Raw genomic sequence first — 26,423 nt, 5'->3', positions numbered from 1 at the left:
CTCCCACCCAGCCTTACGCAGCCCAAAGTGACCGTGGTCATTCTGTTCCTCAGCCCACAGTATGTCTCAGTAGCACAGCAGCATGATTTTTGGAAATGCCAGTTCATGGCAATGCTACTGCAGTGTTACTGCTCTCTTGCCCGCTCTGGGGAGGCTGAATCCAGCTAACCTTTGGCAAGGGCTGCCATATCCAGTGGACAAGTTTTGGTAGTGGGATGCAGACAAGTAGATTTAAAAATATTTGAGGTATTTACTTCCTCTTTCATAAAGGCACAGGCCCACAAAGGGACAGGGACACTCTGTTACCAAGACTCACTGTGTCAGAGTTGTAAATTTGACACATAATTCACACAGACACAAAAGTATGTTAGAAACTATTAAAAAGTAGCTGAATAAGAACTTTTTTTTTTCAAGACAAACTTCCGGAAAAGAAAGGATTATCCCTTGAAAGTTACTGTCTGTTTCAGTGTCACTGAAGAGCAAATGTAGCTGTTTGGATCTGTGGCTCCCAAAGATCTGTGGCTACCCTCAGTCAGCCTTAGCTCCAAGCACATTCATATCAATAGCCTGGATTGGACACAGGGAGAATCTGCAAACTTTTCTGGGACAAAAAGGGTGAATGCTGGTGTCAAACTCTGAGCCCACATGCAGTGTGGTGAACTATTACAGCAGCCTTCATTCAGAGAGACCGGACGATTAAACTGCAGAGGTCAGAGATGTGTTATTTAGGAGAGGAAAGACCACATCTGCCACATCTATTCTATCTCAGTTTTATCCTCTTCACTGACATTTGAGATTCTGGCTGTGAATGCCCCCAAAGTAATCCATGCACCTATCAACTGAGATCTCATTCCTCATGCTAACTGATGTACTGTATAATTTGCATGCACCTGATGTTTTCACCATGTATAATTTTTATACATACAATATAAGTTTTAACCAGGTAAATACTTGAACTGTGGTGAACTTGAAACAACCTAGCAAGGACCAGAGAAAAAGAAGCATTTCTGCTGGCAAGTTTCTGTCCTTAAGAACAGCTGGCAACTAAACAGCCACTAATCATTAAACTTCATAGGCCAAATTCTTCCCTACAGCCATTCAATTGAAACTGCTCTATTAGAAAACAAACTGGCCTTGTGCTGCGGAGCTTGACCAGCTCTAGTTTCAGTTCTGCAGCTAGTAATACTTTCTCTCTTCAAAAATGCTTAGTAGATGTTTTTTCATGCATTTCCATCACCCACACAACCACAAAACCACCACGAAATTCTGTGAAATAGTACCTTCTGTTCACCAGAGGCCCCTGATTCAGATGGCAAAATTACTGTATCATATAGCCACCCCCTAATTCAAAAATAAATTGAAGATAATTCTTTCATTTAATTTCACAGCTGGCAAACTCAAGAGCACACAGAGCGAATTGGTTTCTGTAAATATTCATGTCTATAAATGCCAACTAAAACTTGGCCTAAAGGAGCATAATGAATCAAGAAACCGCTCAGCAAAAAGACATCCTTTCTCTCTAGCTCACCAGGCAGGTCTGCTGCCCTTGGACCAGGAGCTCCACTTTGAATCTCAGCTCTGGAGCACACTGTCTGCTCTTTGAATAGCAGGAGAGTTTTGAACTACTAGAGCACCTCTGTAGGATCCTGAAGCACACTGGTCAGTTCTGCCCTCTGTTTCAAGCTGAAGGAATTGTGCTGAGACATTTAGTTCAGTTACCTTAATAAAGCAAGATGAATCACACCTCATTTAACTCCAGACACCCAGCCAGACATCTGAGATAGTCACCTGATGCTCTGTTTATAGTCAATAGAAGGAACACAACACCTCCAGAGGATCCTTCACCTGATCTATTTTCAAGTGAGGTGAATCCCCCTCCAAGGAGATTATGGTAACTAACTTGGACTTGTATGTCTTTTTCACACCTAGTCTTACACATATTTTTAGACATTTCACTACAGCTGACTGACAAGCCTTAGTATCACTGCTGAGAAATATTTTCAATATTTTGGGAAATACTTCCTGTCAAAAAAGCACCTATTGAAGGCATTTTGGGATTGATGAGAGCAAAAGCTCTTCAATTTTATGGCTTCCCTTCAGAAACTGTATATCTATAGAACTGATGTATAATAAAGCTATACATTTCAGTAACCTACTTCTTTTAAGATTATTACCTATTAAAGAACGCACTATTTGTTTCTGTGCTTATCTAAGCAACACATTGTCCTAGCATTGATGTCTCCTCTTAACTCTTTTAGCATTTTGCTATGATATTTTTTTTCTGTCAATATATACTAATGATTATGCAAAATTTAAAAATGGGTTGTCAAGTTGGTCAACAGACTGTATCCTAAGTTTACCCTAATAAGCAGCATAAAACCTTACCAGTAGGAGCAGAGTGGTGGAGTGAAATACTTAGCATTAAGGGTACAGCTCTCACACTACCTTTTTTATGGTTTTTACTTACAATTATCTCCAAAATGATCCTGTAGACTTAATTTGCATTAGCACTTGGAGTACATTAAATGAGCTCTTCCTTTTGCTCAGTCTTATCCCAAACAAAATCAGTTTATGTGCTCCAAGATGCACATTGAACTGCAGAAATGCAGGTGATCAGGACATTCATTTTAAAAGTGCATTCCTGCCCTAAATAATGTGCTCATGTATTTACATCCATAGTTTTTCCAGAAGAGAAGAGAATCCTGGAACACTGATGTGTGTCCCCTGGTATTTCCATGGGACTGTTTTTTCAATTTTTTGAATCACAATTTCTGAAATTTTACCCCCCTTTCAGTTTTAAAAAAACCAGGACATTCCACACTGTTCTACTTATTTGCATATTTAGAAGACAGTGAAAATTGATGGCAGAAGTCAATAGGGGATACATAATCCCTACCTGGAAAGCAATCTTACCCATATAGACACCTGTGGATGGATTTCTGGCCCTGTTTAAGGTCCTGGCAAACCTTTCACCACCTACAAGTAGCAAAGATGTAATCCCTAGGGTTTCCAGATGTACAAGCTGAGTTGTATGGCTTCTAATTTCCTAGGACTCAAATTCTTGTGGCCATAATTGCAGCTATAGTTTTGAAGACAACACATGCTCATACCCAACACATACAAGGACAGGCATTCCTTCCTTGAGGTTAACCACTTGTGAAGTTATTACATCCATTAGCAGAATTCACAATTCTGTAAGAAAACATCTGTCATGTTAGACTCCAAAGAAACCTACTAAGGCATCTGAGGACAAAATAATCTGGTTTTGCAGTTGAGTATTTTGTCTTTTTTTTTGTAATGCAACTAATAGTTCAGACAAATTTGCCAAGAATTGCCTTTTGAAGGTCGCCCTTTCCTGGCTGACCTGCAGAGGGAGTTTAAGTGATTTTCTTAGATAAACACAACTTTCAGATGGCCAAGATTATCTTAGACTGCCACCACCACATGAATCCTTAGATTCTATAGCTTAGTTCCTAATGATCTTTTTAATTTTCCAGCTTTCAAACAGAAAGCTGATGGTATTGCAAAGACGGCCTTTAACAGGACTTCAACAATTCAAAACTGATTCTGTTAGCTTACTGCACAAAGCCTCAGTGCAATACCTGGGTTAAAAGCTGCATGAAGAAAGGGTACTACCAGGCGCCAAGTGTCAGAGCAGGAGAATCCACAAGCCATGACCTTATAGCAGATGCCACCTTGGAAACTGTCTCCCTGACTGGAAAAGGCACTGCTTCCGGGGCAACAGAAGCCTTGCAGAGCAAAACATCTTGAGAGGTTTGTAACACACATAGATACCATTTCTCATCTTTACTTGCTGATGCCAGACTTGAAACAGCTGAAAATTACGGACTCTATAAACACGATGCATTTAGCCCACTTACAATATGGTTTTAACCCACTCACAGTCTGGGTTTCTCAACCAGGGAACTGTACCAGCTACTAGTTCTTAACAAGATAGCTGGCAAGGCAGCACAAACAAGGACTTGAGATGGGGAGTTGGCCACTACTGAGATGTAGCTGTTATCTTTTTACCTTGCATCCCTTGGACTGTAATCTACACCAACCACACAGAGTATTAATTATGCCACTGATGTAGTGAGGGATACAAGGAACTCAAATTAAGGAAAGCTCTGCAGTTAAAGACCAAGATATGCTATTCTATTCTTAATGATAATGAAGGACACAAATTATAAGACAGTACAACTAGTCAGAACTGAGATACCATGTGAGAGAGAAAAAATCTGACCCTTTTCTCTTACTGAAAAGTTTAATGGTCATGCTCCTAATGACATCGATATTTTAAAAATAATTTAAAAGCCACAACTATAAAAGAGCAGAGAGCTAAAGTTGCCAGCTGTATTCCTATATATAAGGAAACCTGTATGTTAGATCTGCCAGGGAGTTACTGCTACATGCTATGTACTTTAAAGCTAAATATGAATATAATGAAAAGCCTTTAATAGTATACAGAAAAGGTTGAAGATTTACCTGAAAAAAAGCATGGCATAACAAAGTAATTCACTGTAAACACTGCTGTAAATTATAATCAATCAAATCTGAAAATTCTTGGAGAAGAGAGAACCTACCCATTAGGAAATTAAGTATTTAGGAAAGTCCAATGCATTGCATAATCCCACATAATTAATCTCATACAGATGGGGGAAATAGCTCTTCAAGCTTTTTGGTGATAACACAAACTTTATTAAAACGAACCTTTTTATCTGGACAATATTAAGGCAAAGTCCAGATCTCACTTGTCTGTGTAATGCAGGGTATGTTTTGATCACCTTGGCAGAGAAAAAACTAAATCAGAGTCACATGCCAGAATTAGCAAACACAAGCATTTTCCAAGCAACCTGTAGGCTGAAGTTTACTTGCCCAGACTAGTAAGTTTGCAAAATTTCACAGAAGACAAGAATGATTCATATCTGATTCACAGGTAAAGAAATGCCAATGTTTGCCAAATTTTTGCAATTTGGCAATACTTGACAATACTAAAAGTGCCCTCAAACCAATACTGCAATATTACCCTAAGGATATTTCCCAGCAAAAGGCGCAACTAAAGTACGAGAAGACGTGAGTTGCAAAGCATCACCTGATCTAGTCAAGCAGTCGAGCATTTTTAAACTTTTGTGTGTCTGGAAACCCGAAGTCTCAAAAAGATTAAACCATGGGAAAGAAAAAAATCCAAAAAGTTGAGGCTGATTACAACCAGTTAATCCACAAAACGATTAACAAAAATCAATACAGAAAAATAGAGCTGCAGTACAGAAAGAATATTTAATGTATGAACTAAACAAATAGGCAGAGAAAAGGCTGCCTGGTCGTACGTCAACACAAAACTCCACTTCGCATGGAAATATGTAATTTGAGCTTTTTTAACCTACAATTTACATAGCGTATTGAAACGTGACAACAGAAAGAAGAGCGAGCGATTTTTGTTTTCCTTGCAATATCTTAACCGCAGAAAAACGTTTCAAAGGCAGCACAATTCAGCGGACCCAAGCAAGAAAAAAATCCAAACCGTGAGTAATTCCATGGAGCAGCTGAGGGGTAGGTGGATACAAGCAGCTTTCCCGTGCTGCTGCTAATGAGCGTTAACCCTTCCGCAGCCGCAGAGCCCCGACCCGCTCGCACGGGCACAGCCGCGCATCCCCGAGGGGTGCATCCCCGGAGAACGAGCCGCGCATCCCCGGAGAACGGCCCTGAGGGAGGCTGCGAGCACCGAGGGGAACAGGTCCACACTCGGTACAGATACTCGCGGCGGGAGCAGCGCCACGACCCCGGGCGGGTAAAGGGCAGGAGCGCGGAGGGGAACCCCGGTCCCGTCAGGGCGCGCAGCCGCGGGCGGCCCCGCTCCGCAGGTACCGAGGAGCAGGCGGCGGCCCCAGCTCCGCCAGCAGGGCCACCTGCCTTCGCTTTAGGTTTCCTCGGCTGCAGTTTTTGATGTCCTCCGCCCGCGCCAGCGCTGCCCGCCAGCCCCGAGCCGCGGTGCCCCTCTCCCGGCGCTCAGAAGGCAGAGCGCGGGCCGCGCCCCCTCCTCCCCGCGGGCCGCAGCCGCCCGGCCCCGCGCACCTACCGGCGGCAGAGCTGCTCCGCGGGCGCGCTCCCAGCGCGCTCGGCTCCGGCTCCAGCCCGGCCCGGCCCGGCCCGGCCCGCCCGCCAGCGCCGCCGCCATTGGGCGCTCCCCGGCGGCCGCGGCGCCGCATTGGCCGGGCCCGCCCCGCCCCGCCCGCGCGGAGCCGGCCCCTGGCCCCGCGCCGCCAGCGGGCCCCCGCGCGCAGGTGGCGGCGGAGGGGCGGCTGTTCCGCACTCTCGGTATTGAGCCCTTCCAAGTTTCTCAGGACCATTCTAAATACGATTCAAAGTCAACGGACTTTGCCGTCTCCGCTCACCCACGGGCAAAAATAAATAGCAATGTGCAAATAAAAATTGATAATGCAAACAACTATCCTTCTGTTCGGGGTCATTCAACGGGCACGCTTAAATACAACACTATTTATTTGTAACTGGTGAATTAGTGTACCCACTTTGAACACCAATTAACAGGCACCTCAATTCTTTTGTTGCACCCTGATGAATTTCACGGATTATGTATTAGGCAGGTATAAGAAAGTTAATACAACATCTATGAACCAAATTGTTTTTAAGCTGTAATAGTATTATTATCCTAATAATATAAATTGCATAGTAAAGATTAATATTAATCTTATTTCTGCTTTTAAATAGTTCAGAGAGCAATTTGCATATGGAAATGTCCTTATGGAGGAATTAACTTCTAACCCCAGTACAATTCCTATACTCCAGCTGAAAGGAAGCTTATGCAAAATGAACATGTGCATCATTAGCCCAAACGTGAGCACAGATGTGTACATTTACATCCATTAGTAGATTCAGAGAATGACTCTGGAGAGCTGAGGGAGTAGCAAGCCACCAAAGAGCTTCCTAGAAAATTGAACCTTGCAAGCTGAGAGATGTTAATGACCTTAACATTAGCAATAAATAGTATAATAACAGCCTTAATTAGTAATGGAGACTGACTGTAAAAAAAAAAAAGTTTAATTCTTCTCTGGGTGACCAAAGAGTTTTAGAAAGTGTAAAAACGCTGGGAAAATCTCAAATGCAAAGTGCAAGATGCAACCATGTAATTACAACTGATGTTACACTCAGCATCTTAGCGTGCCTGGTTCACCTGATTGTTTCGAAGGGGCTTTCAAAGAAGGTCGAAGGTTTGCTCCTGGTGCAGAGCAATGTGGGGACACACACACTACAAAGAACACTCGAACCAAAGCTCCTGTGGCACAAGCGGAGGACATCGCGTGTCCCAAAGCACCGACACGAGTGCCAGCTAGAGGTGGCTGGGAGAAAATAGCACACAACTCGCACATTCACAAACCGGACTTGCAGATCCTGTTTTATGCAGCAGTAGAAGATGTTGATTGCCCAGACAAAGCCAGTCACATGGAAGATGTTTAGTTGAATACGCTGCCTGTGGGCCCAAATGGGTTTAGGCTGGGAGTCAGACTCATTTACACGTGTACAGGGTAAATTCAACAAGGACACGGATAGCTCTACTCAGGTACAACTGGTGTCTTTGTTTCTTCTCAGGATTGTTTTATGAGCCAAAAGAACTACAGATTAGTTTTCCAATTGTTTCCCTTTATCTTCCCCATCTTTAATAAATCCATGATCCAGAATAACATTTTTGACCTCTGATGTACTGTGAGAGATCCTGGAGACTTGAAGGCCGTCAATCCTTCCCTGGTTTTGGTCAAGTCCTGAACCCCATTTCTTGTTTTGCCCTTTCCCCTTCTTTGTTTTCTGAATAAAAGTAGAAGCCATTACAGAGTAACTTTTCACAGTAGTATTTGAACTTGTAGTCACAAAGGCAGCTACAAATGCTGTCACAAACAGTCCAACAGTGGCAGTAGTTGCTGTGTCTCGCATTGCTAAAGCACACAGCATGAAATGTCATCAACCAGGTTGTAATTAGGACTTAGCACCAGAAATATATTTTCCATCTTTGCTTTCTTTTCACTCCAGAGCATATTTACTGATAGCCTTTAGGTGGTTTAAAGGCTGAGGAAATGGATGTTTCCTCATTTAAGAAATCATTAAAGGAAAAAGGCTTGCATATAATACATTATCCTTTTTAGCACTTTTTCCTCCTTTAAGCAGATTACCAGGCTTAAATTTGCTCTAGCACCAATTACTTTTTCTGATATTGGGCAAATTGACGTTCCTGTATTAAGGGGGGAGGGGGAGAGAGGTGGGGGGAGAGCAAAGCCTCGTTTTACAACATTTGATTTTCTTACACAATTTATTCCATCCAAGTTACTACATCATTACCACATCAGACAACTCTGTTTAGTACTATTATTCTGTTTGAACTTGCAAGAAATTTTTGCTTTATATTTCTGAAGTTCTTTTACTAGTAAGATCTGGAATGGAAGGAGCAGCAGATAACATACCTGATACAGGTTCTTATATTTTCTTGAGTCTTCTCAGAATCAAAACCACAGAAAACACTTTTGGTCAGCCCTGCAGTGGTCAGGCAGCTAATGGTTATTATAGCTCCTTTCCACTGAAATATTTTTCTACATCAGAGAATAAAACCCAAAATTATTCTATTTAAATAAGTATATTCCATTTCCAGTTGAACATTGTTGTTCCTACAACAGAAAGAGAAGTTAGAATATACTTGAATGTTTATCCCCCCCAAAGTAAGGACATAGGGGAGAAAAAATGAAATTAAAAAATCAAACATACTCCAGAGAGTCCGATTTGCCTACTTCACAAAGATTATATTCTTCCATTTTCTAGAATATGACAATGTTACATATTAACCATAAAAATACAGCATTCTACTCTTGGTATTCTGATTGATGTTAAAAATGTATTTATGGTATGACTACAGGGTTAGAGCATGTGAAATCATAACTAGAAACATATACACTGAGTGACTAAAGGTTAGAATGATCCCACTTCTAATTTATTTTGAATATACACATTGCCTGTTTTTGTTCTTTTAATTTGACAGCTAACTAGGGTTTTTTATGTTAATATTTCATTATAAAGATATTAATAATTCATTATATCTTGGGAAATTATGCTATTTTATTCCACTACAAAACAACGATTCTCATGCAGGCTTTTCTGCAGATTTAATTAAATTTGTCAGTTAACAGAATTCAACACATTTCATCATACTAAATGAAATGAGGTGGAGTGGCTTAACCGTTAGTGGTGTGCCAACAGAGGCTCAATTCAGAAGCATACAGAAGCACTTTGAGATTTTCTTTACCTATCTGGACCTGCTTCCACAATTAAATGTGTACTTCACATATTTCTTTAGACTTTATCACAAAGTACAGTCTCACAGGAGTGATACTCCTCAGCCAGTGAGCTGATATTGACTCAACACACAGAGCAGTAGGACAAACGTGTAGTGCCAGATGATTTGCTTAGCTCCCTTGCCTGGGACCATGTACATACACCTGAGGGGTCTTTGCTCCAGCCGCCACTGCCCAGCCTGGAAGATCGCGTACTTCAGGAGAGACTTGTTTAACTGCACGTCTCAGTAATGACAAGATTAGTTTAAAATGAATATTGCTGGGACAAAGGCACTATTTCTAGCATGGAAGGCCATCACCTTCACTTCCCTTTCACAGACTGGGCATTTTCCCCACAGAAGGACATTTCTCAATGACCAGACACCTTGTTTTGCCATCTAGCAGCGAACCAAAGTAACCAGTATCCACAGAGCTTGTTCTGCCTGCAATCTGAGCAAGTGAAGAGTTTGCAGAATAGCAGTGCCAGCAGTGTAATGGCTAGTGGAGAAGTTTGGAAGCATCAAATGCTTAATGTAAGCATAGAGGGAGCTAAAGGCTTATCAAACATATTCATTTTATGTAATTTGAAAGCTTCTTTTTTTGTAACTGCAAGAAAGCCTTTATGATTTGGCATTTAGAAATCCCACAGAGACAGTGGAAATGAATATTTTATTTGTTGTGTTTAAATAAGGAATAGTATTTTAAAATGATGGAGTCTATTGTTTGTTCTAGCACCTTTCACAGTGCTAAATGGGATAAATAAGACAACTAGATCTGAAATATTAAAGGTGATTTATTTTTAGTTTACTTTTCTATTAATTTTCAGTATTTACCATAGAGTTTTTCAGTTTTCAGCCAAAGGATTATTTGCAAACTGTTTACTCTGAACATGAGAGCTGTGTTTTATAATGCTGAACTAGTATCACCAGAAACATTTAGAAGTATTTTGTATCAATCTATCTTTTGGAACTGAACTGAGAATAACAAATATAGTAAAGAATAAACTCTTTGGGGCTTGTAAACCCAAACATAATAATTAGGCCAGTGTTTTGCAATTACACGTGCAAAAAACCTGAAGTATTTTTTGTGTCTCTATGGAGCTATTCACTGAATATGAAAGATAGAGTAGGCAAAGTTAATATACAACGATTTGTTCAATTTGTTGAGAGATTACATCAATGAAGAAATCCTTTCTTGCTCTGTTTTGAGAAGTTCCTACCTACTTGCACCCTTTGCCTTCCAAAAAATAAGACTCCTAGTAGGGAACCCAGTAAGGCTGTTTGTTTAGCAAGGAGGCAGGAAAAGCCAACACAGCTGCGTAAAGTGAGATCACCACATTTATCTCACTGGGTCTGAATTCTCTTGCTAGAGTCACCTCCCTTTTGTGCAATGTTTCCCAGATTTCAACAACCAAATCAAACACAAAATTATTTGTAAAAAATGTGAAATTCTTTAGTTATCCAGTTACAGCTGAACATTAACGTAACACCGGATGCCACAATAAAATGCATACATATTTTGGTGTGCCTATTCTTCCTAATGAACTGTCCAGTCCTATAATTAATGTGATGAAAATCAGAGATTAAATTAAATACAGCCTGAAAAGAATTAACTAGAGTCCTCCTGACCTCACAGCCCCAGTAATGAAGGTAACTAAACCACTTTGGAAAACTCCCCAACATGTAGATTGCCAGGCCTTCAGCCTTTGAATTCAAAGCTGGATGATTGTTCAAGAAGTATCTTTTTTATAATGCAAAGTTGTAACCCTTAAATGGGAACATTCCACATACTTCTTCAGTAATTTTAACATCAGCTATAATAATGACTTTAAAGTCTATGAAGAGTATTTGACTTTATCGCATATCCCTTTTTAATACTAGCAATGCAAATTGGCTTTTCCTTTAAAATTGCTGTTGATTAGATCTGGAAAACTTTCCAAATAGTAGTAGTAGTAGTAATAATAGTAATAATAATAATAAATTATTTAGAAGCACCTAGAGTGCCATTAAATAATGGAATTTCATACATAGCAAAGTCTAGAGCCTAACAAACATTAAAGTAAGATTGGACAGAAACAAATAATGTAAAATATTTTAAATTACAGTTTTCAAGCTATTTGGATAGCTCAAATAGTGCACCAGATGGTCCCAGTGAAAGAGTGATTTAAAAAATACTTCTTCATCACCTGTTGCTAAACATTTTCACTTATTTTAGTGGGAAAGATTTTGTACTCTAAGAAAATATGGATTTAACTTTGCAAAGAGGCCACTCTCCTGGAAGCCACTCACGTAATATTCCAAACAATGTTTCAAGACAGACTGGCACAAGAGGTTAATGGATTTACATACTAAAAAAGTTTTAATAGTCATGGAAAGGTAATTCTTTGCCAGGTCTTACCAGAAGCTACAGTGTATTTTTAGTTTTGAACTTTTGCTCCACAACTATGAGAAAAGTAAGAGTACTGAATTGTTTAATTTTGTTAAGTGAGTTTCTGAAGCTCCTGCAAACAAGGACTTCTTATATCTCTATGTATGTGTGTGTATATACACACACACACACACTCATAGATACACACACATACTCCCAAGATATGACAGTGACTCTAAGGGTGGAGACTCTAAAGGTCTCAATCTTTGAGACCTCAAGTATTTAACAAGTCCAAGTTGCCAATATTGTCTAATATCTCCTTGTGGCTGCAAACACACACTCCAGGTACAACTTCTTCCCCCCCCACCCCCCCAGAGAAGCAGTTAATTAGATGCAATAAAAAAAGTTGGTATGAATCTTGTACAGAAATGGAGCCACATTTATAACAGATGGGAACTAGAACAACTAATTTTACAGAACAGCCTGTGTTTAGGAGGAAGAATGAAGAAAAGCATATAAAAAATAAGGAAATACAGAAAATTATTGACAGCACAATTGAAGTGCTGTAATTTCAGTACTTTGCAACACAAAAAATTGATGTTCTTCAAAGTTATTTTCAAAAATCTGGAATCGCAACCCATGTTATATGGAAAGCTCAAAAAGTTGGATACCAAAGAAGTAAAAACGTGAGCAACTCATCTCTGAAGTGCTGCTGCCCTCAGAAATCTTACCAGATTTAAGTAGCAATGACACTGATACCTTTTGGGGTTAAAATACTTTGCCTGAGGCTCACTACAAGATTCAGGTACTGTGCTGTAGAAGCTCAATCACATCTATCTCTCTTACTACCTGAAGTGCAGTTATAATGGTGCTCCATCTTCACTTACTTTTCTTTCTGAAAATAAAGTATAAGACTGTATGTTACAGTTTTCATTACCTGGACAGATGGTACACTGCCCTCCCTCACCCTTGGCTTTAGAAGAAGTTGATTACAGTTGTCTGAAGATTTTTAACAACAAGTAGGCTAGAGTGACTTTTTCCTCAATTATTCTTTATAAAACTAGGAATCAAAGTCATGATTCAGAAAATCCATTAAGATAATGATAATTTAAAGAGGAAGAACATTTTGTCATTATACCAAGTAACTAATGAAATGGGTCTTATAGGTTTACAAACTATGCTAATAATATTTTAATTGGTTTTAGTCTCAAGACTAAAATATAGAGAATACAGCAACATAAAAACCAAAACCAAACAAAATACACTAGTTTGCAATGAATATTATTCTGTGGCGTTTTAAAATAAAAAAGCAACAGAAATCCCCAACACTCCCCTACACCACATCATATATATACCTGGTGCTCAATTAATTCCCTCCACAGAACACAACTCCCTATTTTACCTATAGCCTGTAGTCAATAAAGTATCTATACCTGATCTCACCTCAACTGAGTATGTCAGCAATCACATCTCAAACAATAGACTTTTTTGGAAGGTGAGGTATGACCTCACTAAGCTTGAGCTTTGTTAGTTGAACTCAAGCTGGTTTTAGTACCCGTCGTTCTGTTTTTACCTGCAACAAGTGCTATTGGCAGGAGCAGACAACATGGGAAGCCTCCAAATAGTTCAGAAACTATGTAAGTTGGGCTGACGCACAGGAGCACTTACCTATTGATGCCTTTCCTAGCCATTAACATTGCTCCCCCCCCATCCTTACTTTCCTTCTCCCCAGTAACAAGCACACTGGAAAGCCAATCAACTCAATGCATTTACAAGGGTGGACTTGGTCTCAACAGGTGGAGCCTGAAGGGATGAATGGGTCAAAAATGGCCTGAAAAGCAAACGGATTTGTCAGCTTGGAGTAGTCCCTCCCCTCCCCCAGTATCTCTTTCCAACTCACTGAATTATCCCTGTATCAGTATTGAAAATGCAGTAGTAATTCTGAAGTTACTGGTCACGACTCTTGAATCACACAGCAGTTCTGTGTCTACCAGGCATGGTACAAATGCTATATACACTGTCACACACATATACACAGCAGGCAAGTTTCTAGCACAGCTGAAGACAAAATACATAATGACCCATTCCACCTTCTATGCTCCTCCTATGGAATGGAAGTGAAAGAAGTATGACAATCTTTATAGGAAGGGATGCATTTAACAGTGGCATATACCAGTGCATATGACCAGCAATTCACATCCTCTGTTATCATAACCACTGTGAACACTGAGGGTAACCACACAGGTGGTATCTTTATTTCACAAGATTAAAGATACAGTACAAAATGAATCTGTACATCTTTCTATTAACAGAATTTGTTTACACAATTATATTACATTTGACCAGCCTTTATACTGATTTTAAATACAAAATAAATTTACAAAACTCCTACAAGACCCTTTAAAGAACTGTAGCTGATAAAAACAAAGGGTTCCCCCCAATAGTTCCTATTTGCCATACGCATTTGCAGTAGTTCAAATCAAACTAAATCTTTTCAGTTTAATATTCTCTGAAACAAAAATAGAATTTCAGTTCATTGTTGCCTATCTAAAAGGAAAGCAACTTGCAAAGGTGAGTGTAATCCCCTTTTATAGGCCAAAACTAGCATATAATAGGTGGAAATTAGATAATGCATAGTCTTAAAGTCCTTTCACAAGCCATATCTTAATGCTCTTCCTCCAAATTAATAACATTTGATAGTTGTGGTTTTTTTTTTTTTTTAGTAAGAGCAGCTGACTTACAGAAGATGGCTAAAAAGTGAGTAAAACTGTCATAAGTGTCTCATGGGGATGTTTGTATCAAAGGCCTTACCTTTTATTACGCTGTCCCATGATGGACAACATAAAGCAAGAAAATTATTTCAACATATAGCTCTGGGACAAGTTTCACCAGTGATGAACTAAAACCTTGTTTTCTCAACAGTTCAGCATTTCTTTGAACTAGCAAGAACAGCTAATGTCTTTGATTAATAATCTGAGATGCAGAACAATGTGTCTCTCCGTATTTTCGCACAGCTTTCCTACATATAGAAATCCCACCAATAACACTTACTGCTCTGTGGTTCCATTTTCTGTAGAGGGAAAGAAGAGCATGTGTCTGGGAAGGTCAAATAGGCAGGCTCTGGCCTATGTTACTACACACAAAGAATACAACTTTTCGATTCAAACCATGCTGAACACACCCAGAAAGGCTTCTCTTAAATCAAGTTTCCCTTCTAAAATATTCCTGCATATAAACTGTAAGATAACCTGTGTGCTACCAAAAGGAAAAAGTACTTCACTGCATTAAACTGAGCAACTCAGCTTCTTTAGGAAAAAGATGCTTGATTAACTGAGTGCACAAGGAACATATTGCTAGTAAGAGTTAAATATACTTTCCTCAAAATGCAGGTTTCAGAACAGAGTAGCAAGGGATTGTCATAAAAACTTAAGTCATGGTGTAGATAACTGATTTAGAAAACTTATTCATTTCTTTAATCCCTGAGTTAACTTGCCATTATTTATGGTAAGTACCTTTTTTCTTCTACCACTGCATTCAAATGAATGTCATCTGAAAAGTTAGTGGTAGTAATTTGGTGGAAGGGAAAAAAGCAGGAGAAAGACTTCCTTATTGCTCCTTCAAAAAGCAGTTTTTTAAAACGAAATAGCTTGCTGATCTTCAATTGTTTTCTTCTGCTGATTTCTTGGATGTAAAAATGCATCAGATTCACTGGAAATCATCTGTAAGACTGTCTTATAGCAGCAGTGATGAGAGATTCTCATGCAAGTAGGACAGAGCTTTTAGAATTTAGTTATAATAGATCAAACAACCAAAACATTTTAATAATGCAGTAACAAAATTGTTAAATTGCCTAAGAGACCAATACCAATGAACCAATGGTATTTAACTGAAAAACATTTTCCATATAATCTTTAATTTATTCATGCCAAGCTAAAAAGAGTTATTAAGTGACAGTGGCAAAAATATTTCAGAGGGAGTGCTCAGAAGTCACAGATATCTTAGAAATGCAGCTGGGAAATGCTGTACATATAAGACACTATATTTAAGTTCAATACTGTTTCATCTGCTAATGATGATTAAGACTGAACAAGACATTCCTCTACCACATGCTGCAACCCTCCATACTAAAATTAAAGATTTGTCTTCATATGACAAGCATAAACATTGAGAAGTACTGAGAAGTTCTACCTATAATACTAGTACCTTTAATACTAGTCATCCGTGACATTCCCATTTACAAAAGAATGGATTGCTTATCTTCTATCCCAAACTAGAGATCTATTGTGCAATGATCTCCTTGCAAAGGTACCAAGTATGAAACATACCAAAATCTCAATTCTAAATGAAGTGTATTGATATGTTGTTGCCAATACACTGGAAAAACATTTGCATTAAAAGAAGCCCTTAACCCTTTAAACACAACAGCTTTTGTCAGAAAGCAGCTAAAGCCTCCTCATTTGTATTCATTCAGCTTTAAGATGGTATATTCAGAGGGTTTAATGCTAGTACAGAAACAAATATTTAATTACCATTGGTAAAAAAGAACAGACACTTCTGCATTTCGTGCTTCTAAACTACTCCCCCACTGCTTCCCACCCCCAGGCCCGGAAATTATAGTTCAATGAAAATCATCACTAAGTGAAGATTCCTCTTGCAGTCTTAAATCACCAGTCCACAGGTCATACTCTTTACACTCATTAAAAGGCCTTTACATTGACCTGGTGGCATCAAGAAGCCATAAACCACTAGTCTTCTTTCTCTTTGGATTTTCTTGTAACAAGAGGTCCTTGAGATGGCACAGCCAGAAACATTACTGTAACTTTCATCTATGCCAGGTACAAGAGAGGTTGGCTACAGCCAGAGCACCCCTGTAGCTTTGGAGTAGCATCGCTGGCATAAACCCATGCCCTTTTGTAGAGAGTATGCATTTTTGTGGCTCATTTTTGTAGATACATTAAGCAGATGCATGCATGAGATACATACATTTCTTTCTTGCAGTGCAAATCCCTAACAGGATTGTTGAAAATTAAGCATAGAACTTCCAACTCTAAAAGCAAGTCAGCTAACTCACTGAGATATCTGGCTCTCTCCTTTCTTCAATGTGCGCAGTAATACTGGTGCTTTCTGCAATCTAGACTCAGCCTCTTTGTAAAGACAAATTTAAATTTAGGAACACTACCAATGTGGTTTCATGTCATAAAATATTGCAAAGTACACAGGCTCCTGAAAAGTTTTAGAAGTATGTGAGATCTGGGCGCTGTGAGGACAGTTTTCAACTGACAAGCTGTACAGATCCAATCTGTCCCACTCCACCTCACAGGCTACATACTGACTGCTGAGAGCTGTCTAAGGGGAATGGAGGAAAATACTCAAAACAAAAAAGCACAAATGGAGAGTGGCATGTTTGCTGGCTTATTTTTACAGGGTTTATCAATAATCTATGTTAAACCATCCAAGATAGCATAAAAGACCAAAGTGTAAGAAATACTAAAAAATAATGAAATAAGGACTAGAAATACTTGGGATGCAGATCAGGATTTAAGTTCCTAACAGCTCTAATCTTTTTAGAATTTGAATATAGTTCAGCTTCTTAGACTTAAATTGGCCATAAATGTACTATTATTACTTTTATAAAGGGCAACTGCTATCAAGCAGGCAAAAACCTTCCACTGCTATCCTTCTGTCTCTCTGGGAGATGAAAAGGACTCTGAATAAAGAGGAACTAGATACAGCAGGCAACATTTTTGTAGTAGCACTCTTGTGTTTCCATGAAAAAAGCCATAGTGTTATTCCATTGGCACTGAAATAACATTCAAATCAGTTTCAAAATAATTTTCTTATCCCTGAAAAAAGGCATCATTCTAAGCAGCTTTCAAACTTTTTTTTAAACTTCTTTGCGCCTCTTTTGGGGGAGGGACTGTTGATCCAAAGTCCTAATTCACAATGAAAATTGTTCCTTATGGAAAAATCCAGTTCTTTCACTGAGGCTCTTGTTGCTATTGTGGTGGTTGATGCTCTGGGGGTGGTTCTTGTTGAGGCACAGCTGGCCGCAGTCCTGCTGGTCTGGGAATTGCTTGGTGTTGCCTTTGTCTGTAAGCTATAATTGTTCCCAGGAGCAAGGCGATGATAGTCATAAGGTAGAGGTCCCACTCAGGCCCCAGCAGCTGGTCCATATCAATACGTGAGAATACCTCCCTTATCTAAGAAAGAAGAAGTCCACATCATCATGTCAAAGAATACAAATGGGAAGTTACTTTGATTTTAAATTTGACTTGTACCACTTTTAAAACTTAGTGGCTCTTTTCCTCTCTGAAAAATAGTACCACATCAGTGACATTCTTAGTTTCCAGGAATTAAAATACCACTAAGATGAAGAGCCATGCTATATAGAATGAGGTATTCTATTTTCTCTTTTAGAGACTAACGTTCTCACTGTGGAGTTTTGGGGCTTTCCCATAAATGATAGAGCACTAAGCCCCAGGACACTTGTGTGGTACAATGCTGAGGTCTGTGCAGGTAATGGACAGGGAAATAAAGTGACTTACTGTTAGTTTTGATTGAAGTACCTTTTTTTAAGACTCTGTTTGCATAAGCATTAGCCAATATGCACTTTTCTGCTTCGCTACTGTATTGGATGATACTACAGTCAGTGCCAATTTGAATCTGCATCAGCAGACTTAAAACTGGGAAAAGCTGTGTTCTGCACACTAGCTTCTGTGAGTGCTACATGGGTATTTGCCCAATTGGCTGAAGAATATTTTGACTGTCCACCCCTGAAAGTCCTCAGTCTCGAGACTACTACATTTTGTCGAACTTTGCTGAATGGCTTGAAACTACATTTGCTCTAAGTGGTAGTAACTTCCATATCATTTTAATTTATTAACTAATCCACAAAGGCAGTAAGATGCCAGAACACTGAGAAATATTGGAAAGACTTTAATTTCAGACAAATTTTTTTCCAGGGCCATCACACAGTAAAAACTCTACAAAACACCTAAACTATCTAACACAAATACATTTTTCCCCCCCCACATAGATCAAACACAACTCTAATGGGGTTGGTTACAGCTGAATATAAAATAGCATGAGAATTAGGGATATAAAAAGGTTTTTTTTTCCCTGAGCAATTATGTCAGTTAAATCTACTTCACTTTGGTAGCAGATGGTCATGGATAAGAACAGTCAAACAGTTTTGAGAAAGTCTCTTCAAGGGAAGAGGAGCACAGAAGAACACTGGCTGTACACGTTTCAGTTTCAAAGAATTGAACAAATAGGAATCAAAGCTTCAGTGACTTTCTTAACATGCAACAACAGAAAACAAATCTAAGTTTGCAGAAGGCTCAAGCAATACTTCTACTTAAGAAAGATTACAAATTGAGCTTCTTTTAAAAATGGAAAACACATTTGCTGTGTTCTTTTAATTCTGCATTACTTACATTGATTTCTCGTATATACTGCAAGGAATAAATCACTCCAAGCTTGCAAAGTGCTAGGAAGACTGGAACCTGAGCATCTGGGCTTGCCTCAGCTGCCATGTCATAGAATCGTTTTGCAAGATGAATATCCTAAAGTTAAGAAAATTCAAAGCTCAGTTTTGAAAAGCTTGAAAAATTAACCATAATTATTTTTTCCTGAGATATGTTTACCTTTGAATATGCAACTAAATGGAAGCTTCAATTTGAGATGAAGCTATTTTAACTGATGCTAGAATGGAAGTTCACAAAGAGATTAGTAGTAGCATATTCAACCTATTCGCTGTAAACCAAAGCAAATATTTAGGTAACTCTAGTACACTCTAACATCTTCAATACCACACAAAATATGACAGACTAAGAAAACTCAAGTTCCAGAGGAATATGCAGCAGCATTTCCTTTTGGTTACACTACAGTATGCCTGCTGCGTAGTGCAGCTTCTAACCACTTCTGCCCATATGCACAAATTAGATTTCACTATGTCCAAAATGCACATAACTTGCATTAGTGCCTGGCAAAAGTATGAGCACAAACAGAGCAACTTAAGGAAGAGCTTAACTTAGTGCTCTCTTTGGTGGCAATTGAAACAAAGTGGTGACTGTAAGGACTGAGGGTACACGTACTCAACAGCTTAACTTTCCTTGTTTGTTCAGTGTTTTTTTGGCTCTGCTACAGATACAAACTGTGCAATGTTAGGATATTTGGATACAAACTGTCTGTGTTCACCCAATGACATGAAGAACAAGCCTGGGTAAGACTTGCCTCTGAAAATGTTCCAAGTTGGACACTCAAAATAAGAGAAATCTCCAGGACTTCACATCACATGCTCATTTTATAATTTCCTGATGGTGAAATACCATGAAGATTTTCTGATCATTGATACAGCAAAGCTTAGTTCCATAACACTTGGGGAAATAACAGTATGAAAATCAATACATTAAATGAATGAGATGTAATAGCTCATGTTAGTATTTTAATTCAATGGAACAACTTTGAATACTCATTGAGGCTGGCAAGTCAATCTTCTGTATAGCTATTTAAAAGAGCTTCCTTACCTCCTTTATACTGTGCTAGTGTTGGTGTAAAAGGAGATCCTAAATAATGGCTTGTTTTCATTTCTAATTAGCAAGCACTTCATTCTGCTTATGCATACTTCACTCTTACTTGACAGAAAAGTGCAAACCATAGGAATCTGAGTTATAACATACAAATAGCACTGCAATACCACACCAAATCTTAAGACCATAATATAATTAACATATTCTTAATTTTGAGCAGTATATGGAAACAGTCTTCATTCTGACATGTAGCCTCAGGGACTGGACAGCATTAAATGTATGAAGAGTGTCTAAGTGTACATGTCTGAGATTTCTGAAATGGCTTAATATTTGGCATTGACCTGATCTCAGTTTGAAAACCATCTTGGTACAGGAAGTGTAACATAAAATTCTATATGTAAGAAAAAGACTATTTATTCAATAAGTGAGAATACGGCAAAAGCTGTTTAGTGGGGAAAAAAAAATCCCCACATTAAGAAATACCATGTTTATCCAGAATGAACAGTGCCCTGAAGTTGTGCAGGCCATCTTATTGGAACATTCTCCCGAACACTGGAGTGTTTGCAATCTTAATGACATGGATCTAGGTGAGGAGAGATTTAAAGTACACATTCCTTTCATCAAAACACTAACCCCCCAATTTTGTTATATATTACAGTGCTACTACAGTTTATATGTCCTATCCACAGGCCTCTAGTGGAAGAGCCTCTAGTGGTAGACATCCTACTGCATCAGGAAATACGATTTTAATTGTCAGTCATTTTCAGAGGTGCTCATAATTCAGCAATTTCCAGTCTGTGAAAGGAAAGCCAAATACTCTGCTTCAAGCAAAACTCAGTCTTAGCCTTTTCCAGAATATCCTGGCCCAGCCCCATGCCTTATCTAGTCAGTCCTAAATCTCCATCTTCTCATCTTACAGTTGTAAAGTTTTGGAATGCAGAAAGCAAGGATATCCAGAATTACTAAGACTGGTTTTATACATGCAGTTTCCTTGCTTAGACACTCTCAGTGCTCCTTTCCTATATCTAAGTTACCTATTTTCCTTGCAATTCAACTTTTCATTCCATAGTAGATCTGAAGGAGAGAAAGTATTACTCCTCTGCATAAAGGAAGGCTACATATGCTCATCACAAGCCTCTGTGCATGCATTTTAGCTCTCTGTGTGTAGCCATCTCTGCTTCAGGTTGGAGAATACTCTGTGCAAATGACAGCATTAGGAATAATTTTTCCCGTCATGCTGAACATGATGCAATAATTTTTTCAAACTTTTTTATTATTTGATCTAAACTGTGTTGTATTCAAGGCAGAAGCAAAAGAAAAAAGTCCATGCCTGAAATAATTTTTTTTTTAAGAAAACCTCCAACTTTAGCACTGTTGCTTTTAGCCACAGACTTATTTTCTGAAGTTAACTACTTTTGAGGGCTCAGTTACAAAGGGAAAACAATCCTAAAGCAACATTTGAAAACAAACTTTAAAAAAATGTAGTTTGTCTACTGTATTGTCACTCCTACATCTAGGTCATTACGCATTTTTCAAATGTTGATTGCCTGATGTTGCCAAAGTAACAATACTGACCTATGATTTGCTCTGCTTTGTTCAGATATTTTCTCAGGAATTTACGGGAAAATAAACAAAAATTGCTCTTTTAACAGACCAACAGAATAATTAAAAGGTGCATATGTAGATAAAAAAAAGTTGAAGCTCACTGAAAATACAGAAAATTAAGCCATTTCTTACAGTTTCAGGTCAAGTTATTATTAAATTCATATATTATGCTAAGGTAGGCTGCTCAAAATTAGTATGCAATTGCCAATTACATTATTTTGACACATAGAGAAATATGTTGCTCTGGATCCCATAAGAATTAACTCATGGACAGCAACACACCACAGGGTTCCTAGACCCAGATACACTGTCGTCTTTAGGTGATGTAGTTTGCTTAACTTGAAAAACCACATATAATTTGGTCGTGGTTATGCTTTGTTACCTTGTTTTCAAAATGTCATGATACAGGAAACAATTTAACCAGTGTTTCAGAGGACGAGAATAATCCTGTACTAAAATGCCACTAGCCTGGAGATGATTTGCATTCACTTCACTACACTTCAAAGTCTTGAAAGCATTACAGAAGCATATGGCACTCATTTTGCCAGTATTCACAGTTTTGGGCAAATGTTTCTTCCCTGTCTACGCATCATTACTTCACATAGTTAAGTGTGAAGTCAATATACTTGTCCATTGCCTATTGGTGAATGTACTGGTAGATATGCTTATTCCAATTAAGTGGTTATATAGTACCCAAAGCCCAGTAGTAGTAACCAAACATTAGCAAATGTACTCTAATGACGGAGACTCTCAGTCTACAGCTTACTCACCTGCTTGATGCCCAATCCCTTCTCATGCATGTAGCCCAGATTAAACATTGCTTGAGCACTGTGCTGCTGTTCTGATGCCAGTCGATAGTGAATAAATGCAGTTTCATAATCAACATCAGTACCAAACCCATAAAAATGGTAATCTCCAAGTTTAATTCTTGCAACAGTATATCCTATAAATCAAGAAACAACAAAAATGGATAAAACAGCTAGGCAAAGAAACCCTTTTGGCGTCCTATGAAAATGCAGTAAGAGCTTTAGTATTACTTTTCAGTTTGTACACACTGTTTACCTCTCACCACTTCCTCACATATACAGCTTTTATTTTTTAAATTTGGTTAAGCTAACCAAAACACAACCAATTTCTATTTGCAGATAAGATCTTTTCCTGGTAATCCTACCAATATTTTTATTGCTGTGAAGTGGTATCAGCTGAAAATCCGTAACATGTTCATAATCTGTCACTTATTACAGAAAAACTTTTCATTTGCTATAGGGCTATTAAAGGATTCAACTTTGTTTCAAAAGCAGTGACACTGGAAACTTGAAAAATAGTGTCTCATCATCCATGTCATCATCTCAATTTCTTAACTTTCAACTAAAAGCCTTGGAAGTCTGAATTAGGCTCTATTTGCATGATACTCCGAAGTAAAAAACTAGTACACAGATATTAGTGTAGATGCACCCATTAGGAAGTTAGACACCTCAAGATATTTCATCATTAAGTTCACTTTTGCTTATTTTAGGACAGGATCGCGAGCACCAGAGTTTAAATTTGTGTTGTTTGGACATCAAGGCTGCATTCTTCATCACTGGACTCTGGTTACTTTGAATAGGAAATTGCATTTCTTATAAATGATGACTATTAACAAATTACTCTTTAGGATTTTGGATCTATTTTTCAAAGCAGATATATTTTTAGAAAAGCCAGCATAAACATTGCTAATGTTGTTTAATGCTGCTATGTATTCCATACGGAACGGCAAAAGAAACACATGGTACATTTGTATTTTAGTCCTTCTAGTCTTCAGAATCACAGAAAGGCTCAGACCTGCAAGCATATTGCAATGACACTATAGCTAACAATGGAACAAAGAACACCATCTATCCTACCTGGGATACAATTTCTGTTGAACAGAAGGAAGTAAACGTTCCCTCCTCACAAGTTTCATAACAAAACCTGTGAAATTGGACATTAATGGCTCTACTAAATGTTAAGGAAACCTTCCTGTCTGACCATTGGGAGGCACTCAGGCCATCACACTCTCACCACTACATATTGTTACTGTGGGGACTGAAGCCCCTTCCCTCTTTGCAGTGGGTGGCTCCAAGGGCTGATGGGTACTTGACTCCCTACTTGTGCCACTCACACAGTCAGGCAAGCTTTCCTTACTGGTTCGACCCTGGGTTTCCAAGAGCACAGTCTCAGACGCCTGAAGCTTTTAAACAATTTCATATTGACACTGTTAGTCAAAAAACAGCTTGAGCTCATACTTCCCAGCAGGAACCCTGAACAAAGGAATCCCTAGGCTTTTATACCCTCACACTCTGCTCATACTTAAGTCTGGGGTCCTTGACTCTGCTGTGTCTCTGAGTGTCTGGTCACCTGGCTGGGCCACAGGTCCCCAGGACCTTTGTTATGCAAAAGGTCGGCGCTCATGGCTCCTTGCTTCGAGCTCCTCCCACCCAGACCTCAACCTGCAGCTCCTACTGCAGCTGCAAACCTACCCTGAATGTATTCCTCAACATAAAAATAAACTGATTGGAATTGTGAAGTAAAGACATACCTTGAGAAGCTGCTCTATTCCAGTGAAGCAAAGCTCGAGGATAGGTTTCATTTTCTCCTACTATGCTAGCTTCTTCTAAAAAAGAAAAGAATCCAGTTAAATAGAACCACGGTATATGCACCCACGACCACAAAAAGCCCCCTGCTCATCTTCAGTCTGCTGAAATAAGTAAAAAACTTGAAGCAATCTATGTTATAGAACAAACAAGATTCAACCCATCTGAAACTTATAAAAACCCCTATCATTCATATGGCCTTTCCATTTATCTGCCCACAGAAGAGCTAGGAACAAACTATATAATTTCACCCTGAACTACTGCTTACCAAGCATCTCTGCCATTCCAGCTGTAGGAGATTCTGATGCATACTTGAGGAATGGCAGAAGATGCAAGTTTTAAGAGCACATAATTTGGACTGCGACAAATACAAGGTTGAAGTATAACCTGTTATAGTCTGGCCATCTGAAACCCAAGACTAGCAAAGTAAAACAAAGGCTTAAACTCCTTAACCAGCCAGAGACTGCATGTTTTACACAGCAGTGCTTCAGCTACTTCAGAAGTTGCTCATGCCACAATTTGAGGGTTCATGAACTATCAGAGTTCAGACAATTCAAGGGATTTGTAACCTGAACTTCTAGTGTAATTATGGTTTCAGTTGTACTATCTCACAGCTGACACACAGGTTTTCTGTATAAAATGTATAAAATAATTTAAAATCAATCTTCAGCTGAGATGCAAATACAGCTGAGTAAAAACAATCAGAGTTTTAACCCAGGGAAAAATGCTATTTCTTTGCAAGCATGCACTTCCAGCCAAGACTGTCATTACTGTACCTTATCTAAGGATGATTCACTCAGACACCTTTGAAAAACACAAACTGGAAATTAAGATGTTAGATTAGCCCATCAGCCACCAATAGGTGCTTTCAATACTAAGATATAAAGCTGGCAATGAGACCTAGATTTGGTATAGAGAAAGTTTAAAATATTGGGTTTTGCAGTTTCTAGAAAGATTTGTCATTGTACTTCCATTGTCTCCCTATGACTTCAAACTCTAATAAATTCAAATTCTAGCCATCTAGTTCCAGTAAGGCACATGGGACAAGTTTTTTTCAAATCTAACAGAACCACCTGTGCAGCTCCTCATCCCTGCTTCAAGAGTAGCATCAGTAAAGTCACACAAAGAAGATGATGCTGAGAAAATGAATTACAAGAGAAAGAACAAAGGACACAGACATGCATTCACAGTACAGGCCAAAGGTAAACCTAATGCAATTCCTACGTTTACAACTGTGCTTAGGAAATCCAGAGAAGAGAATTTTTAGCACTGTGCAAGTTTCTAAAGACTCTGCCTAAGCCATTTAAAAACCCTTACGTCAGAAATTAAATTTTTAGTCTAGGAAGTCATCCTTAGAAGAGAGAATGAAAACTGATTGCTTTCCAGTGTGAAGAGCAGGAAAGAGGACAAGAGCTTCATTTAAGTTCTAACATGCCAACTCCAGAAAAACCCTTTTCAGTACATATGCAGATTCTTACTCTGATCAAGTATGAAAGCAGCATTGCTTTGTGCAACTTCATAGCCTTGTTCTGCCAGAAGAAGATACTGAACCACAGCAGAATTTGAATCACCATCTTTATAGCTGTTGTAGGCAGTCATCAGTCTTTCAGACCAACGCCCCCGTTCACATACGTTCTTAAACAACTGCAGAGGAAAAAGGAAGGGGGAGGATAGTGGTTGTCAGGAACTTCAAAAATTTAGGTTTTGCAAGAAGTAAACCTTTAACATTCTGATGCCTGTTCAAAATATTTATATTTCACATGAAAAACATGACAGGCAAACTCCACTGTTTAAGACAGGCTTAATTTAAGATACAAGTTGCTAGGCAGATAGATGCTTAGTAACGTGTAAGGTTCCTGGTAAGTAAAGATAGTAACTTGTAAGATTCAGATGCTTACTCAGAATTATTCTTTAGCATTAGTTTTTTTGTTATACTTAAATCGAGGTATAAAAGAAGAATTTGGTACTTATAAAAT

The 26,423-nt window shown here is 38.7% G+C and overlaps 2 protein-coding genes across 4 annotated transcripts in view; both read right to left on the bottom strand.

The window, feature by feature from the left end:
- The window catches only part of STON2 (stonin 2), a 75,212-nt gene extending 69,058 nt beyond the window's left edge, over positions 1-6,154 (bottom strand). The window contains exon 1 of one of the 2 annotated variants that reach the window (XM_048307241.1): positions 6,080-6,154. The gene's annotated coding sequence lies outside the window, so the exon portion shown is untranslated. Of the gene's footprint in view, positions 1-5,524; positions 5,546-6,079 lie in introns of those variants that run through there. The other variant, XM_048307240.1, reaches the window with a different exon arrangement.
- Positions 6,155-13,932: 7,778 nt separating this feature from the next.
- The window catches only part of SEL1L (SEL1L adaptor subunit of ERAD E3 ubiquitin ligase), a 36,527-nt gene continuing 24,036 nt past the window's right edge, over positions 13,933-26,423 (bottom strand). The window contains exons 17-21 of one of the 2 annotated variants that reach the window (XM_048306324.1): positions 25,926-26,091; positions 24,393-24,464; positions 22,606-22,778; positions 19,136-19,264; positions 13,933-17,899 (exon numbers count right to left, since the gene is read on the bottom strand). In XM_048306324.1, the coding sequence (XP_048162281.1) occupies positions 17,696-17,899; positions 19,136-19,264; positions 22,606-22,778; positions 24,393-24,464; positions 25,926-26,091 (744 nt within the window). In that variant the 3' untranslated portion in view covers positions 13,933-17,695. Of the gene's footprint in view, positions 17,900-19,135; positions 19,265-22,605; positions 22,779-24,392; positions 24,468-25,925; positions 26,092-26,423 lie in introns of both variants that reach the window. The other variant, XM_048306323.1, reaches the window with a different exon arrangement.

Source organism: Corvus hawaiiensis, chromosome 6 (genome assembly GCF_020740725.1).
Source record: "Corvus hawaiiensis isolate bCorHaw1 chromosome 6, bCorHaw1.pri.cur, whole genome shotgun sequence".
Lineage (NCBI taxonomy): Eukaryota > Metazoa > Chordata > Aves > Passeriformes > Corvidae > Corvus > Corvus hawaiiensis.
Note: the sequence above shows the minus strand (reverse complement) of the source record. Positions and strands in the feature narration are given on the sequence as shown.